General features: G+C 65.2%; 2 protein-coding genes across 2 annotated transcripts in view; one reads left to right on the top strand and one right to left on the bottom strand.

The window, feature by feature from the left end:
- Window positions 1-6,391: 6,391 nt before the first annotated feature.
- On the top strand, window positions 6,392-12,962 carry B4GALT2 (beta-1,4-galactosyltransferase 2). The gene is made up of 6 exons (XM_034779181.1): window positions 6,392-6,860; window positions 7,356-7,591; window positions 8,507-8,697; window positions 9,164-9,286; window positions 11,625-11,729; window positions 12,311-12,962. Exons 1-6 carry the CDS (start codon window positions 6,563-6,565, stop codon window positions 12,459-12,461), a joined length of 1,104 nt encoding a protein of 367 aa, XP_034635072.1. The 5' UTR covers window positions 6,392-6,562; the 3' UTR covers window positions 12,462-12,962.
- Window positions 12,963-14,945: 1,983 nt separating this feature from the next.
- LOC117882126 (von Willebrand factor C domain-containing protein 2-like) overlaps window positions 14,946-16,889 on the bottom strand; it is a 22,496-nt gene continuing 20,552 nt past the window's right edge. Inside the window, exons 2-4 of the mRNA XM_034780111.1 lie at window positions 16,744-16,884; window positions 15,543-15,672; window positions 14,946-15,191 (exon numbers count right to left, since the gene is read on the bottom strand). Of these exons, the coding sequence (XP_034636002.1) occupies window positions 15,007-15,191; window positions 15,543-15,672; window positions 16,744-16,884 (456 nt within the window). The 3' untranslated portion in view covers window positions 14,946-15,006. The remainder of the gene's footprint in view (window positions 15,192-15,542; window positions 15,673-16,743; window positions 16,885-16,889) is intronic.

Below are 16,889 nucleotides of genomic sequence, written 5' to 3'. Positions count from 1 at the left end.
GCCCCCCCCCCCCCGTGGGTGGCCCGTGTCTGTCCCTGCCCGGCTGCCCCGCGGGCGGAGGGGGGTCGGGGGACCCCTGGCCGGGGGCTCCTGGGCTGGACTGGCGCAGATCGAGCCACCCCAGGGCTCCTGTTTGTAACCCTGGGGCCTGTTCTAGTGTTGGGGGGGGGACATCCCGCTTAGGGGCCCCCCCGGGCTATCCCCGGCAGCAAACCCCCCCCCCACCACACGCTTGGCTCCTCCTTGCCTTTATCTACAGCCATCTCCCCACCCCACCCAAAATGGCTCCTGCACAGTCCCCCAGGCAGCTCCTGGGGGGGTTGCCGGGGGGGTCCGAGCCTGGGCCCCTGGCTGGGTGGAGGGGCCTTGTCCCAGGCATTGCCGGGCGGGTGCAGCATCGCCCAGGGGTGCTGCCTGGGCTCTGGGCAGCGCCGTCCTTGGCAAGGCCGGAGGCCGCGTGCTGGAAGCGGGGTCTCCCCGGGAGAACAATGCAGCTCGGGAGCCAGGGAAGGGGGGCAGGGAGCTGCCGCTCCAGGCTGGCGAATGGCGTTGGAGTCGGGGAAGATAATGGGGGCTGCATGTTCCCAGCAGGGCTTTGCTCCCGCAGTACTTGTTGCCTGGCCTTGTCTCTGGCATCTGGAGCCATTCAGCAGAAGGCGCTGGGCAGAGCTGCCCAGCCCAGCCCCCCGGGAGACAAGGGGGCGGTGGGGATAGCTTTTGCGGGTGCGAGAGACGAGCTTCTGACAGAAGCCGATCCCGTAAAAACGATGACCTCACCTGCCTTGCCTCAGACCCTGGGACCCAGCACTGCTGGCTGCTCTGGTTGTTGGCATGACGCTCACCTTTTCCCAGCAGCATTCATTGCTCTGGGGCCCCGGGCACTGCTCTGCGCGCCTGAGACTGCATATGGGACCCGGTCAGGCTGCCAGGTCTGAATGGGGCTCCCCAGGGGGCAGCATGTCCCGCTGTGAGTGGCCTGTGGATGGGGTGCCCACCAGTGCAGGGCTGGAGCTCAAATCACGTTATGTGTAACGGGTACACGTGGGTACACGTGGGCACACGTCCCGGCCATCTGCCCACACCCGGCGACTCCGGAGCCGTGAGGACAGCCACCCGCAGTGGGGAGGGTGGGTTTGAATTCTGACCAGCCGTGACCCTGTTTATTTGTGCTCTGCCGACGGTTGTGCCAGCAGTGTTTCTGTCTGGGAGTGGCTGCTGATCCCGGCGGTCACACGGGACGGGGGGTATTGGGGCTCCAACAGAGGTATTTGCTGGTCCAAAAGTTTCCCTCATCCAGTCGGGCCGCGGAAGAGGGAGCTTCTGCCTTGGGCGACCGGTCCTGGCTGGTCAGAATGGCTGGCTGTGAGCTGTGCAGCCCCAACGGAGCCGTTTGAGTCCCAGAGAACTGAACGAAAATCGCTGTTTTCGTGGGCAGTTTGCAAACAGGGGAAATGCTGAATTGACCCAGTCAATGATTCACAACCAGTAACTGGCCTGGCTCTGCTCAGCTGCAGCAAACTCCACCAATGGACTGTTCAAATCACACCCGGCCTCCTTCCCCGAGCAACGCCTGCTTGCCGGCAGACCCTGCCTGGTCGAGGCCTTCATCACCAGATCCAGCTACACACTTCAGAAGGGGGGGAGGAAATGGAACATTTCTCAGGTGGGCCACCTGGCCAGGCTCATGTCGCTGCTGTTAGCCCTTCTCTGCATTTCCACAGCCCGGGGTTCCTAGCGTCCCAGCCCAGCTACTGAATGGTCTGCCTTAAAATAATAATAATAGGAAGGGAACTGGCTTGTGGGTGCTGTGGGGTGGGAGGCAGAGTTTCTCTGGTCCTTAGCGACGTCTCTCTTGCTCCCGGTCTGCAGGGCTTCCAAGCACAGTGTGTGTGTCTAGTTACAGTCGCTCCTCAGCCTGTAGCCAGCTTGTGCCCGACTGCTGCTGACGTGGTGAATCTGGTCTGGATGGAGCACGGCTGCTGCCTCTGTCACCCTCTTCCACGCCCCCCCGAAGGCCTTGTCTGCAAGGTTTCCCTGGCGGGCTGGTGTGTCTCCAGCTCTGCTCTGGAGCATTGTGTCTTTTCTGGTCCTCAGAGCAGGTCAGCTAGCTGGGCGTGTCCGCTCCTGAGAGTCCGGTTGTCCCTCAGCATGTCTCAGTGTCTCTAGCAATTCCCTGTCTGGCTCCCTCGTCCTTTGTGAAAAGGGTGAGCGGCTTTTCCCTTGGCGTGTGCCTTCCGCGGCACTTGCTTTCACTGCTGCCGGCATTCACCCCTCTCCTAGAATCACACCTCCCAGTTCCTGCGAGAACAGCACCGCTGACCCCTTCGTGGCCTCCCGGAGAGCCCCCCCTCAGGCCGTTAGCCAAATCCTTTCCTGGGGCGGCCTCTGCCGTTCCACTCCAGTGCCTCCTGTCCTTTCCTTTCATCACCTCTGCACCTGCCTCCTGTAACCCCCAGGCTTAGCCAGCGGCCAGGCTGCCTCAGAAGGCCCAGGTGGTCAGTCAGAATGTGGCAGTGCCGTGAAGACATCCTAAACCCAGAAACCGCTCCCCCCGGGCCTGCTGGGTAACCTGTCAGACCCAGTCTGTGCAGCGCCCCCGGGATGGTTCCCTCTCGCGTGCTTTTCAGGAATTATGCCCGGTGATGTTAGCTCCCACTGCTTCATCCAGCCTATCGGTGACTTCCTCCAATCCCTGCCTTGCTTGACTCATTTCAGGAAAGACTGTAACCCCTTCCCAGCCTGCGGGAAACCGTCTGAGGGGAGAGGGAAACTGAGTCACCTACACCTTTCATAAAAATACATCCGAGTTGTGCCAGTTCTCTGCACTCGGCTTCAGGGCTGGGCAGCCTCTCTGCTGTTGTGATGGGTGATTTCTGGGGCTCTGGCTCCCACGCCCCCCCTTTTGGTGTGTGGTGGGTGTTTGCATTGACAACCCATGTCTGCAGTCCAGAAGTTGTTGAGGGTGGGGGCGGTCGGGGCTTTGGGGGCCTGGGGCGCCGGGCAGGCAGGCTGGGAGTGGGCGAGAAACGGGACCTGGTGACTGCTGAAGCTGGGGTGTTGCCCTGTAAGCTGTGATCTGTAGGCGTCCGGCTGAAGGAGGCGTTGGGCTCCAGTTAACCTCTGTTGAACTACAGTACATGCTACCGTGGGCGTTGCCGAGCCTGTCGAGATGGGTGGGCCATTTCACACCTCTCTGAGCCGTCGTTTCAGGCTCTTTGCAGACTCAGGCAAGCAGCATTGTATCAATATACTTGGCTCAAGGCTCTTCACAGCCAGGAGGGCTGGACACAGGCCTACGGTGGCTCTGGAGCACCACAGGCCCTGACTGTAACGAACTGGTGCCTGTCTGTGCCGTGCCGCCCCCCCTCTCCTGCAGGAAATCCACTCTAGTCATAGGCCCTGTACTGCCCTCAGCTAAGGGAGAGTCTCTGAGCGCCAGAGTGGCTGAGGAGGGTGTGTGTGGAGCAGGATAACCTGTCACTACATTCTGGGTGGCCGCAGTGTGCAGCGTAGTGCTGGCCGTGAGTGGCCCTGCTGGTCTCTTGCCAGGTGGGGGGTGCTGACGGGGCCGTGTCTTCCCCCCGTGAGCTCACGAGTGCTGAAGTCCATCTGTGCGCTGGCTGGATCGGCGGACGGTGGAGCCTGTGCCACTCAGGCAAAAGGGTTTGAAACGCGTCGTCCTGTTAACCCCGATAGAGCTGCAGCGTGGAAAAGGGGTCCCTGGTAAAGCTGCCCCTGCCGGGAACGGGGCACGTGTGGGACAGCCTGTGGCCCAGGCGGGGGTGTCTAAGCACAGTCCAGACCCTCTGTCTCTGCTCAGAAGACAAACCAGGAGGAAAATGCTCAATTTCTAACGAAAGACTTTGACGATCGCCTCTGAAGCAGCCACGCGGCCAGCCCCCTTCATCGATCCCCAGGTCAGAAGGGCCCACTGTGATCGCCTAGTCTGACCACCAGAGACCTGCCTCGGGTAACTCCTAGAGCAGTTGCCAGGGATGGGGAATCTCCGCAGCCCTGGGGACGTTGTTCCACTGGTTAATTACCCTCACCTGGAATTGTTTAGCTTCAGCTTCCATCCATGGGATTGTGTTGGAGCTTCCGCTGCTAGATGGGAGAGACCATTACCAAATACTGGGTCTGCCTGCGGGTACTTGTAGACTGGGATCGAGTCACCCCTTTAACGTCTCTTTGTTCACGAACTCGATGGAGCTCCTGGAGTCGATCACTAAAGGCAGGTTTTCTAATCCTTGAATCATTCTTGGGGCTCTTCTCTGACCCCTCCCCAATTTACCAACCTCCTCCCTGAATTGTGGCCACCAGAGCTGGACCCAGGATTCGAGCAGTGCCAGATCCAGAGGTAAACTAACCCCTCTGCTCCTACTCGAGATTTGCCTGTTTATGTATCCAAGATTCGCAATTAGCCCTTTTGGCCGGAGTGTCGCACCGGGAGCTCACGTTCCGCTGATTGTCCACTACGACTCCCGAGTGTTTTCAGAGTCCCGGCTTCCTGGTACGTACAACCCATGTCCTTTCTTCCCAGAGAGAGACATTTACATTTAGCCGTATTAAAAGCCATATTGTTTGCTTGAGCTCAACCTACCAAGTGCCCCAGATGGCTGTGAACTGGAGCCCTGTCGTCTTCACCCTCCCTCAACCTTTGTGCCGTCTGCCAACTTTTATCAGTGATGATTTGATGTTTTCCTCCAGGTCATTGATAAAAACATTCAGTGGCGCAGCTGTGGGACCCCCTGGAAACACCCACTCGGTGATGATTCCCCCATTACGGTGCTGAACGCGGGCCATGACCAGAGCCACTCGGTGCCAAGCAGACCCAGCCTGGCCTTTCTACCCTCTGGCTGGGGAGTGACATCACTGCGGGGGGTGACCTCGAGCACCCCCTGTCCACACCGTGCTGACTGCGCCTTGCGGGTCTCGGTGGAACAGGAGCGAGAGAGAATCATAGAAGTTTAGGGTTGGAAGAGACCTCAGGAGGTCGTCTAGTCCCACCGCCTGCTGGTGGTTAAGATCAGTGTGCATGTGGATTAACACTAGCTGAGAGAATACGCTCCCTCCTGCTCTTGTGGTTTTGGGTCTGTGACCCTGTGGTGGGGGGTCCTCCCAACCCTGCCCTGCAGGGCCCCGTGGGGCTGCGGGGAACGAAGACAGAGGAGCCTTACTTGGCAGAAGCGCAGCCGGGCCTGGAGCAGCCGGGAGGCTGCCCGTGGAGCAGGCCGTGGGGAAAGGCTGCAGCGGCTCCCTGGGTGGAGGGGGGCGTGGGGGTGGCAGAGACATGCAGGCTGGGAGGACGAGTGGTGACACCAGGGAAGGGAGGGAGAGCCAGGTTAGGAAAGGGCTTGGGGAAATGCAGCAAGCTCTGGGGTGGAACAGGCCTTGGCTGCTGACTAGAGGTCCCTGAGCCGGAACCGCGAGCAGAGGGAGGGCCCAGCCCCTGGGGATGTGGCACCGGCGGGGCAGTGAACAGGAAGACTGCCTGAGTCTCTTTGTCAGAAGAGACTTTCCTGCCCCCAGAAGGGGAAACCCCGAGCGTGACTAGCTGGAGGCTGAGTCGTGAGGAGGCTGCGGCAGCTCCTGGGGCTGCAAGCAGAGGGACAGCAAAGGGGCATGGACCTCGGGATCTAGGCCCCACCGCGGCCGGGAGGAGGTGCCCGCTGGCAGTGAATGGCACCCCCGTCACTGCTCCTGTGGTCTGGGTTCCCCCAGACGGGAAGGGGAAAGCAGCTGGCTCCCTGTCTCGGGTGAAGTTAAGTCAGAGCGTGCCCAAAGCCAGTGGGCGCCCCGTTTCCAGCCGCGTGCCCGGGAAGGGACGAGCAGCAGGAGCTCCCCCTGAGCGCAGGACAGGACAGTGTGTTTGGGAAGCTGAGACGAGCAGAGGTCTTGGCGTCCGTCGCTGGACGCGCACGAGAGGCCGTAGTGCGAGTGACCTGAGGAGGATGGGCTGTTCCGCCGGGGTCTGAGTAAGGTGAGCACCCTGCTCCTCGCCCGGCAGCCCTGGCAGAGAGCCGGCCGTGGCTGGGAGGAGGAGGACCAGGAAGATCCCAGGCTGCAGCTTGCAGGGTTCAGTCTGAGCCCCTTGGAAGCGTGTGTGACTCCGATTTGCTTGTAGCTGGTTTGTCTTTATCCCTGGCATTTAAACTCCCCTAAACCCTGTGTTATGCGATGGGTTTCTGGCGCAGGTCTGGCTGGAACGGGGGGGATCGGGAGCTCCAGGGAGCTGGGCTTTTTTCTCCGCGCAGGAGCAACAAACCTAGTTTTCTGTGCCCCAGGAGAGGGCTGGGCACGTCGGGGCAGACGGCTTGGGGGGCCTGCAGGGCATTGGGGTCACTTGGCTGGGGGAGACCAGTGTGGGGCTGGGGAGTGACAAGCAGCTGGAGTCGGCGTGGCTGGATGTGTCCACAGGACACGCGGGGACCCGACCTCTCCCTGGCCTGGGTGGGGTGCGGGGGCCTTGTCCTGACTGTTGGTGTCCCCTGGGCAGGACCGGTGCCTTGGCGGGAACCGCCCCGGAGCTCGGCGCACATGCCCGCCCGCCAGCGCCCGGAAGATGACCAGGCTGCTCCTGGGGGTGACCCTGGAGAGGATCTGCAAGGCCGTGTTGCTGCTGTGCCTGCTGCACTTCGTCATCATTATGATTCTCTACTTCGACGTCTATGCCCAGCACCTGGACTTCTTCAGCCGCTTCAACGGCAGGAACTCCTCCCGGGCCCAGTCCTCCAACTCCTCCCGGCCCAACGGCACCGCCCCCAGCTGTGGGCCGGCTGGCGCTGACCCAGCCTCCAGCACCAACCACTCCGGCACCGAGAAGCCCTTACCGCCCTGCCAGGATGTGCCGCCTGGCTTAGGTGAGCGGCTGGGGCTGGGGAGCTCCTGGGTCGAGGGTGGGCTGGGGCAGGGCCAGGGGCAGGCCAGGGCTGGGGCGGGGAGCGGGCTGGGCCGGGGGGCGGGCTGGGAACTGGCTGGGGCGGGGAGCTGCCGGGGGCGGGCTGGGAGCTGTCTGGGGCGGGGGCTGCCGGGGGGTGGGCTGGGAGCTGGCTGGGGGCTGGGAGCTGGCTGGGCTGGGCTCAGTGTAGATAGGTTCAGGGGGACGGAGCTGACTGCTCCGAGCCTGTGTGGCGCCTGAGCCGATGTGAGGGGTTGCCCCATCAGAAGTGACTGCACCCGACTCCTGGGGCACTGCCAGTCCTGGGTGGGGAGCCCTGGGTGGGGGTGCCAGGGGCTGTGGGTCAGGACTGAAAGCACGGGCAGAGCTGGGTCACAGCGCCCCCTCTTGCTGGTGAGCCCTGCTCCCAGGGGCTGTGGTGGGGCGCCTGGTAACCGGCTCCCCCAACCCTCCGCAGTTGGCCGGCTCCTCATCGAGTTCAGCTCGCCCATGAGCATGGAGCGGGTGCAGCGGGAGAACCCAGACGTGCGGGAGGGCGGCAAGTACGTGCCCCTGGACTGCCAGCCCCGCCAGAAGGTCGCCATCCTCATCCCTTTCCGCCACCGGGAACACCACCTGCGCTACTGGCTGCACTACCTGCACCCCATCCTGCGCCGGCAGAAGGTCGCCTACGGCATCTACATCATCAACCAGGTGGGGGCCTGGGGGCAGGATAACAGCCCCTCCCCCAGGTGCCAGGGCCCAGCTCAGGGGTCTCCCATTCCCAGCGGGAGACTGAGCCCCGGCAGACTCACCCCCCCGCCCGAGGAGGGCCCTGCAGTCTGGCCTGTGCGTGGCGTATTGGGCTCATGGCCGGGCTGGCTCTGTGCACCCTGCCGGCTGAGCCCAGAGCAGACGGTGTGGCTGCCCTTCTGTCCCCCCGGCTGGCTCGGCTCCCTTCCTGGCTGGGTTCCAGGGGTGCCCCTGGGGTGAACTGCGCTAAATGGACCTGTTTGCCCGGGGCGGCTCACGTGGCAGCTGGCCCCGAGAGCCACTCTAGCTCACGGGCTCCCTGGCCCTGCAGCTGCCGACGAGAGGGGGCCCCAGCTGGCGTCGGGCATGATGCCAAGGCCGACTGGCCTGTCGGACGGATTTGAGGCCTGCCTCTGCTCACGGCCCAGCCGGTGCCCCCTCTATCCTGACCCGCAGCCCCTCTGACAGTGCCCAGGGTTACCGTGTCTCCAGCCAAGCAGGGCGAGCCGGGGACACGAGGCTGCTGCCCAGAAGTGACTGGGCAGGGCCCATGGGCAGGGCCGGTGGCAGAGGGCCCTTTCCTGTCACTACTCACTGGCAGCCTCCCTCCAGGAAGGGCCATTCTAGCGCCTCTCCCTGGCGGGACAGCACGATCTTGGTGCTGGGGCCGGCTGCCCTCCCCCGGGGCTCTGCTTGCCCTGCTCCCCGGCGTGCAGAAAGGGGGCGGCAGAGTGGAGTGCTCGGGGGCCAGTGGGGCGGGGCTGTCTGTACAGCTGGGCTAAGCGTTAGTGTGTAGGGCAGGAGTGCCGGGGGGACGGGCGGCTGGCGCTGGCCTGGGAGCCCCCCTCTGACGCTTGTCCCCCCACCCCTGCACAGTACGGCGAGGATACCTTCAACCGGGCCAAGCTGCTCAACGTGGGCTTCCTGGAGGCCCTGAAGGACGAGGACGACTACGACTGCTTCATCTTCAGCGATGTGGACCTGGTCCCCATGGACGACCGGAATCTGTACCGGTGCTACGAGCAGCCGCGGCACTTCGCCATCGCCATGGACAAGTTCAGCTTCAGGCGAGTGCCGGCGGGGCTGCGGGCGGAGCTGGCAGGGGTTGGACGCCAGGGCGGGCACCTGCCGCGGAGCGAGCCAGCCCTGGCCCAGTGTGCTGGGACCCGGCTCGGCGGGCAAGGAGGTGGCTCTCTGGGAGGGAGGTTCAGTGGGAGGGGTGGCGTGTGCCCTGGCGCTGCGGGGAGCATGGGGGCAGCAGGGCAGAGATGTGGGAGTGGGTGGGGGAGGTGCCGTGCTGGGCATCGCAGAGGGGCAAGGGATGCCAATTGGCAGAGAACCGGGCCATGGGGGGAGAGGGAGATGGGGGCTGGCAGCAGCTTTCCTTGCAGGCTTTCGGTGCCTGGGAGCCTGGCCCCCTTCCCGAGCCAGAGCAGAGCCCAGACAGCGCCCGGAGGGGAGGAGAGCACTGCCCCGGCTCCCCCTTGGCCTGCCCGTGCCCGCGCTGACGCCGGCTGCTGCTTGTCCCTGCAGGCTGCCGTACGCTGGCTACTTCGGGGGCGTCTCAGGCCTGAGCAGGTCCCAGTTCCTGAAGATCAACGGCTTCCCCAACGAGTACTGGGGCTGGGGAGGCGAGGACGACGACATCTTTAACCGGTGGGTGAGCCCCCCCAGTGCTGCTGGGCCAGGTCCCTTGGTGAGCTCACCCCTCAGGGCAGCTGTGCCAGCCCAGAGCCCAGCCCTCCACTGTGGCTGGAGGGCCCAGAGCCCAACCCTCAGGCCCTGAAACAGGCACCTGTGCCCCAAAGCACCTGTCATCGGTCAGGCTCCCAGGCAGCCCCACCCATGGACGTCGGCGCTCTCCCCCCTGCGGCCGGACTCGGGATGGACAGGGCTCGCTGGGGGCGTGTGGCCCCATGGAATGGGCTGAGCAGGGCGAGGGATCCTGGGTCCTGCCCGGCATTCGGCTTGTCGCTCGCTGCCACTCCAGCTGCCCGTTCGCCTCCGCCAGCAGGGCCCGTGTGCTGCACTTGGGGGGCGGAGTGCTCAGCTCCGGGGGGGCGGAAGGGAGTTGCCGTCTCTGCAGCCTCTGTCTGTCCCACTGCCTGGGAGAGCCCCACTGAGCTGCCTGGCAGTGCCCGTGCCCTCGGTGGTGTGGCACGGCTGGGTCACGCTTCTGTGCCCTGCCCCAGGGGGTCTCTGCAGCTGTGGGGTAGCTGGCCTGGTTGTGCTTCCTTCCCCAGGCTGCCCGCTGGGAGCAGCTGTGGGGTCCCCTGGCCCTACCTTGGGAGGAGCTGGTCAGGCCCAGCTGGGCGCGCTCCGGCGGCGTCTCTGGTCCCGGTGCGGGATCTGCCCCCGAGCTGCTCTCGCTGCCCTGGCGCTTCGCTGGCTCTTGTGGGACTTGCAGCCTCCGTGGCCAGGTAGATGCCGTCGAGGTGGAGATGTGGCCGAGTGCTGCCATGGGACAAAGCCAACGTGTGGTGCCGGGTCTGAGACACAGCTGGGATGGGGGGCACGTGGGGAGAGGGGCTGTGTTGGGGCCGGGCCGGGCATGGAGCAGGGCAGTGCCTGGCCTGGATCGATCAGGGAGTGGTTGGGGGCTGGGTGAACCCCATTCCCTGGGCCAGCAGCTCCCCGCAGTGGCTGGCTCCAGGTGGCTCGGCCTCGCTCCTGGAGCCACTCGGCAGCAGGGCAGGTTGACTGAAATCCCTGAGTTCAGTCGTGGTTTGCATTGGTCCGTGTTAGTTCTTCGTTCATTGGTGGGGTGCCAGCACCCCGTGGCTTTGTAACCCCAGAGCGCCTCCCGCTCAGCCCGGGGCTGCTGTCTGCCGCTGGCTTGGCGCTGATTTCAGCAATTCCCTCGCTCAGCGTGCATGTACTCGTCCCTTGGGCCCGTGCCCGGGGGAGGGACACGGCTCTGGTTTGCTCAGGGGGGACGTTTTACTCCTGCCTTGGGGTCAAGCTGGATTTGGATGGAAATTGGAGGTCAGTTAAAACTTGAAACCCACCCTGGTGGCTGGAGACCCCAGAAGAAAGAAGCCCGTCAGACCGTGTTTGGCGTTGAACTGGGCTGTGTTAAAGCAAGGGCGGGCGGGCTGTAGTTACTGAGTTGAGATTGTTTATGCTCCTTGGGGCCAGGCTCCAAAGGGATTTAGGAGCCTAAAGGTGCAGCTAAGTGGCTAGTGGGACTTTGGAAGCAGGGTTAGGTGAAGTGCTGGATGCCCATGAAATCCAGCTCACCTGCTCAGGTGCTCTTGAAATCCCCCCAGCCACCTGGCTTCCTCTTTAGGTGCCTGCCCACCTTGGACCATCTGGTGCCGTCCCTTGTGCACGGGGTCGGCACCTCTCCTTGCAAGGGACAACCAGCTTTCCTGCTTCCTCACCTCCTGCTGGGGGGGGAGAGTTTCCTCTGCACCTGCCAGACAACCTGGCACCCAAAGGGCTAGTGGCAAAGGCTTTTCGGCAGCGACTGCGCTGACCCGGCTGAGCGGAGAGGCGGAAGCCCTGGTCTGGCGAGTTCCCGGCGCGGTGCTGGAGCTGGAGCCGGAGCCGGGCCTTGAACTCCCCAGTGCGCAGCTGCTGTTTAGTACTGAGTCCCTGGCGTCACCCCGCTCCGCGGTGTGGTCCTGCTCCCGGGCCCCGGCTCTGACTGCCCCCTGCTGGCGTCCCAGTGGTGGTGCAGGTGGGCCCTGAGCAGACAGGAGCCTCTGGCTTTGGTCCTGCCCTGGCTCCGCTCCCCAGTCGTGCTTGGAGCGGCAGGTGCCAGCTGGGCCCACTTCCCGTGGGGGCGGGCGGTGGGGCGGGCACAGGCCCTGGGGACGTGTGCCGAGGGGCTCGTGCCAGTCGCTGTCAGGCTGGGGGGGGGGGCAGAGGGGCCCAATCCCTTTGCTGCTTGTAGCGATGGCAGAGGGCCGGGCCCTCCGGGGCTGGTGCCAGATCCCAGCTGGCCCAAGCTTCGTGCCGCTCTTGCCAGCTCGGCTCGCTCTGTCTCCAGGATCTCTCTGAACGGCATGAAGGTGTCGCGTCCCAGCGGCCACATCGGGAGGTACCGCATGATCAAACATGAGCGCGACAAACACAACGAGCCCAACCCACAGAGGTGAGACCCCGGCCTGGCCCGCCCCGAGCCCCACAGCTGGTCACCGCCTCCAGTGCCCCATGTCTTGCCTGGGCTCCATGGCTTGGCACTGCCCGGGGGAAGCCTGCCTAGGAAAGCTCCCCCCATACCATCCAAGAGCCCACCCCACCCCCTAGGCTGAGGCTGCTGGAGAGGGGCGGGGGGAGCCTCCAGATGGGCACCTCAGCAGGCAGCAGATGGTGGGGACAGCTGCTGAGTGAACCCTGGGGTGTGGTGCTGGGAGCCAGGACGCCTGGGTTCTCTTCCCTTCTCTGCCACTGACTCACAGTGTGGCCTTAGAGAGGCACCCCCCCCTTTCTCTGTGCCTCAGTTTCCCTGCCCCCAGGTGAACCTGCTCCCTTTGCACACACGGTGCTCTCTGGCTGGGTGAGAGGGAAGCCAGGCTGTGCAGTACTGGGCTCCCTGCCCTGGGCTGGCACTGCCAGGCAGGGACCACAGCCCCAAGGCCACCTAGGGCTGTGCCTCGTTGCCCTCCGGGGCTACTGCTGGCCAGGGGAGAGCTCAGCTCTGCGCCCGCTCACACCTCTCTGCGCCTCGGGCAGGTTCACCAAGATCCAGAACACCAAGGTGACGATGAAACGGGACGGCATCAGTTCCCTTCAGTATCGGCTGGTGGAGGTGACGCGCTGGCCCATGTACACGAACATCACGGTGGACATCGGCAAGCCGCCCCCACGCCCGGCCCGGGGCTAGCACCTTCCCCCGGCCCACGGGAGCATGAGGCTGGAGCGCAGGGCTGGCCGTGCCCTGGCAGGGGAGGCTCTGTGCCCTGGGCTGGCTGGATGCAGAGGAGCCTCGCCGTGGTCCGGGGGTGCGGATCGAACCAGGACGTGTTTGGCCCACTCTGTCTGCCTTCTGGACATGGCTGCGCCCCAGAATCCCCTCTCACCGTGCGGCGGTTAGCCCTGCCCCGCAGGCCGGGGACAACGCAGCGGCCCCCCACTATTCAACACGGCCCCAGCCAGGGGCTCTGGCTAACGAGCTCCCCCCCTTTATGAGGAGAGCCAAGGACAGAGCTGCAGCTTCCCGGGGCGGGGATGCTCTGTGCTGTGGTCCTGGGCCGGGCGTGTCACCCCATCGCCTTGACTGGTTCAGTCTGGGCCAGCGGCAGCAGGGGCTCTGTGCCCCGCGGGTTCAGCTCCAGCTGGGCCACGGCTCATTCTGTGGGCGCTCGCAGGGCTCCCGGGGGGCAGCGTGGCTCCCTGCCACCTGCTCCCCCTCCTGCCTTGCTCCCAGTGGGGCACAGGGCTCTGAGCACAGACGCAGCCCCTCTCGCTGTCTTCCTCGGCCGCGTCAGCTAGTGCTTAGAGCCCAGGCCAGGACACCTGGGTCCTAGTCTCAGCCCTGCCCCCCTTTGTGCCTCAGTTTCCCCCCTGCCAGGGACTCAGGGGCTGGCCCCTCCTGCACACTGCAGCTGTGTGTGTGGATGTACTGTATCCCGGGGGGCTTCAAAGGGACTATTCCCATCCTGGCCCTGCCTGAGGGCCACGCTGCAGGTTTCAGAAGCGGGGGAGCCCTTGTCTGCCCCATTCCCTCCCTGCAGCCCCCCCCCCCCCGAGCGGCTGCTCCAATTAGGGGGGCAAGGCGTCGCGGAGCCTGGGGCGGTGGTCACACCAAAATGGCTGTTGGTGAAAGGAAGGTCAGAGACTCCGTGGATCTCCCCAGCTGTGGGCGGGGGCCCAGCCCCTCGCACGCTGTCCCCTGGTGCTTCCTGCCAAACAGCCCTGCACCTCCCCTGCCTGCCGATTCCAGCCGTGCCTGCTGCTGCCCCCACCCAAGGGCCCTTTTACAGCACAGAACATTCCAGCCCAGCTCTTCTCTGGGGCGGGGCCTTGGCAGCGGGCGGCCGCTATCTTTAGAACTAGTTTGCCTGGTGCCCTAGGAAGGGGAAGGCCCCTTGGTGGGGATGGGCACTGCCCACCCTGGAGGGCAGGAGCTGGTGGTGGGGCAGAGCTCTGCAGGGTTCCCTCCCTCTCTTCCCCCCCCTCCCCTCCAGGGCCGTTGCTCCGCCGTCGAGCTCCATGTATAGCTTAACCTGTCCACCCCCAAGCCCCATCCCTTGCTGCCTGCCCCAGCCGGGCCCCAAGCGTGATGCGTGCGAGAACACTGCCAGGGGGCAAGGAACCAGTACCACCTCCACTGCCAGGGAGTGGGGGGGCACAGCACCCTGCCACACCCCCTCCCCTGCACTGCTCCCCCCAGTTCTGAGCCCAGCCCTCTCCTGGAGCGATGAGAAGAAACCAGTGCCTCGGTGTGGTGAGTGGGGGCCCCCCCTCTGGACACCAGGGGGGCAGGGAAGGCAGCAGGCAGCATGCCCAGGCCAGGGGCACCGCTGACTTTTGTACATTTGAATGTTTGACCTGTTTTGAGCGTATCCTGAATGCAGCCTTTGGTCCCAGCGACCAGACTTTTGTATTTAATAAAGTTGCAAAAACTCAGAGCCTGCGTTGGGGATTTGGGGGGTCAGAGTACTTCTCCGGACCTAAGCCCCCTGGGTGCTGGGACCAATCCTGCAGCCCCGTTGAGCCCCTACCTGCTGGCAGAGCTGGGGGATCCCAGGGTTTGAGAGCCAGCCAAGCCCCCCTGTCCCAGGCTGGGGGCAGGTCCCGGCGGGAAGAAGCCAGAGGGAGTCGTACCCAGGAGCTTTATTGCCAGTGGCTCAGGGCTGTCCACGCGGGAGCCTCTGTCCGGCTCCCTGAGGGCTCCCCGAGTTGGGGCTGCGTTTTGGGGTCCTCCCAGCAAGGCTGAGGGTGGGAGGTGGGTATTGCATTGTGTGTGTGTGGGGGAGGGGGGACTCGGGTGCCCCCTACATACCCTGCTGGTGTGGGCAGCCCCAACCCCCTGGGGGCACTGCTCAGGGAGCTGCTGGGAGCCCACCCAGCTGGGGGGGGGGGGGGGCCGCCACAGGGCCCGCAGCCACAAGGGGAGGGGGGGGGGAGTGACTCCAAGGGAGCCTGGCCGGGGATGAGGGGGCAGGCGCTGGAGCTGGGCTGGGGAGGGGGCCCCTGGTGCAGCCCAGCTGGGGGGTGTTGGGGAAGAGCCTGGGGTCCAGCCATGGGGCTGGGAAGGGGCTCATGGTCCAGAGGAGACTAGTGGCATGGCTGGGAAGGGGTCAGTGGTGCAGCTGGGGGGTGCTCTGTGGCCCAAGGGACGGGGGGGGGGGGGGCAGCCAGCCGGAGGTGGGGGAAGGGGTTGGAGGGAGGGCTGGGGGCTCTGCGGCCCAGCCGGAGGGGGGCGCTCAGGAGTTGGGCCGGTCCAGCGGGTGGCAGTTACGGAGCAGTTCGCACTTGGCCACCCGGTTGCCTTCCCAGTAGCCTGCGTCCTGGCCGTCGTGGCAGCGGCACCGGGTGCAGGGCTCCACCCAGACGGCCTCTCCGGCGGGGATGATGCGCGTCCGGCTCCTGTCCGCGTAGCAGTTGGGACCTGGGGGGGTGCGGGGCTGCGGTCAGCAGTGGGTGTGGCCGGGCAGCTCCTGGTACCGCTTGCCACGGGAGCCTCCAGCCAGCCTCCCCCAGCAGTGCAGAGCCTGGTGCCCCCAGGGGCCCTGTCCAGCCCCACCCCACCCCACCCAGGGCCATTCCCCAAACTCCAGGCTTTGCCTTCCCCTCCCCTCTCATTCTCCGCCCCACAGCTGAGCACCTCTCCCCTCCCCCACCCTTGCCCAGGGTCCCACAGTGACTGCACCACTCCCTGCCTCTGGGGGGCTGCAAATGCCCCCGCCCCAGGGCCGTCGCATCCCCTTCTCCCAAGCCAAAGCCCCTCCCCCATGCTCACCATCCTGGCACGTGGGGCAGCACTGGCTTGTCTCGTAGACGGCGTTGACGCAGGGCGGGGGGGCGCAGTCGGCCACCAGGCAGCGAGCGATGCCGTCCGGGTCACAGGTGCACTGCTCACACTCCGAGGGCTGGGGACAAGGGGCCGTGGGTCAGAGGTGGGCCAGCCCCAGGGGGTATCCTCCCCTCTCCCTTGCTGGGGGTACAGGGCTGCCCCCCTGTGTGCCCGGCTTCCAACACCCTCAGTGCCCCCCTTGGTCCCGCTCTGAAATCCGCCAGTCCTGTTCCCAGCGGGGTGGCCCAGCCGAGGGGGCACAAACCCACATGTGCTCTGGGATCCCTGGTCCCTCCTGTGCCAATGCTCGAGCAGCAGTCAGGCCCCTGTCCTCACTGCCAGGCCCAGGGACAGGCTTTGACAGGGGGGGCACCCACCCGCGGAGGGGTGATGGCCTGGGCCGGGCAGCGATCCCACAAGGGGAGGTGGGAGCCCAAGATAGGAACGACACCATGAGCCAGCCAGTTCCCCCACCCTGGGGCTGAATGAGAACCGGTGCCTGCTCCAGGGGAAGTCTCTGTTCCCCATTCTCCATGCCCCCAAGCCGGGAGCCCCCAGAGCCCAGGCAGCACCCTGGCTCCAGCACCCCTGTAGTCAGAGCCCGCTGGGCCCAGAACTGAGGTGGTGGCTGGAGCTGCTCTGACTCCCAGGCCAGGCTGTTTCGGACGTGCCCCGTGGCACATCTGGGCGGCAGCGGAAACGTGGCAGCAGGAGGGGCCATGCCCCGGGGCACGCTGAGCCTGGAGATGGGCACTGGCCATAGGCGTCTGGGGACACCTGGACGCCAACCCCTCCCTGGCTCTGGCCAGCCCAAGGATCCCCCTGGCAGGAGCAGGCCAGCGGGGTCCTGCCTGCCCTTGCTCCCGACAGGCCAGAGCAGGGTTGGGCCCTCGGCCAGGCCCCACCAGTGCCCCAGGGACGGGGATCCGACTGACTCAGCTCCGCTATAATCCCCTTCACAGTCACATCAGTGCCGCTCCGCCAGCCCCGGGGCTTCGCACCGTGGGCTCTCGGATAGGGCCCCAGGCACAGACAGCTAGACCCAGCTCCCCTGCTCCTCCCACCGGATCCCCCCCAATCCGCGAGCCCAGAACAGAACCCAGAGGAGTCCTGGCTCTCAGCTGGACCCACCAGCCCTTTCACTGACCCAGGTTGTGCTCTGGCGCTGCCCCTGGTGCCTTTTCACCAGCCCCTTGGCAATGGCACAAGCCTGCAGACCCTGGCCCCTGACTGCAGCAAATCCCCCTGCCCAGTGCCCATCCCCACCCTGATGCCTGACACCCACCCACTGCC

The sequence above is a fragment of the Trachemys scripta genome, chromosome 8, assembly GCF_013100865.1.
Source record: "Trachemys scripta elegans isolate TJP31775 chromosome 8, CAS_Tse_1.0, whole genome shotgun sequence".
Taxonomy (NCBI): domain Eukaryota; kingdom Metazoa; phylum Chordata; order Testudines; family Emydidae; genus Trachemys; species Trachemys scripta.
Note: the sequence above shows the minus strand (reverse complement) of the source record. Positions and strands in the feature narration are given on the sequence as shown.

Excerpts from the sequence above, each read along its gene's own strand:
- B4GALT2 (XM_034779181.1), top strand. The coding sequence starts at position 6,563 with ATGACCAGGCTGCTCCTGGGGGTGACCCTGGAGAGGATCTGCAAGGCC. Across the intron at positions 8,698-9,163 it reads ATGGACAAGTTCAGCTTCAG|GCTGCCGTACGCTGGCTACT; the intron begins GCGAGTGCCGGC and ends TTGTCCCTGCAG. Across the intron at positions 11,730-12,310 it reads AACGAGCCCAACCCACAGAG|GTTCACCAAGATCCAGAACA; the intron begins GTGAGACCCCGG and ends CGCCTCGGGCAG.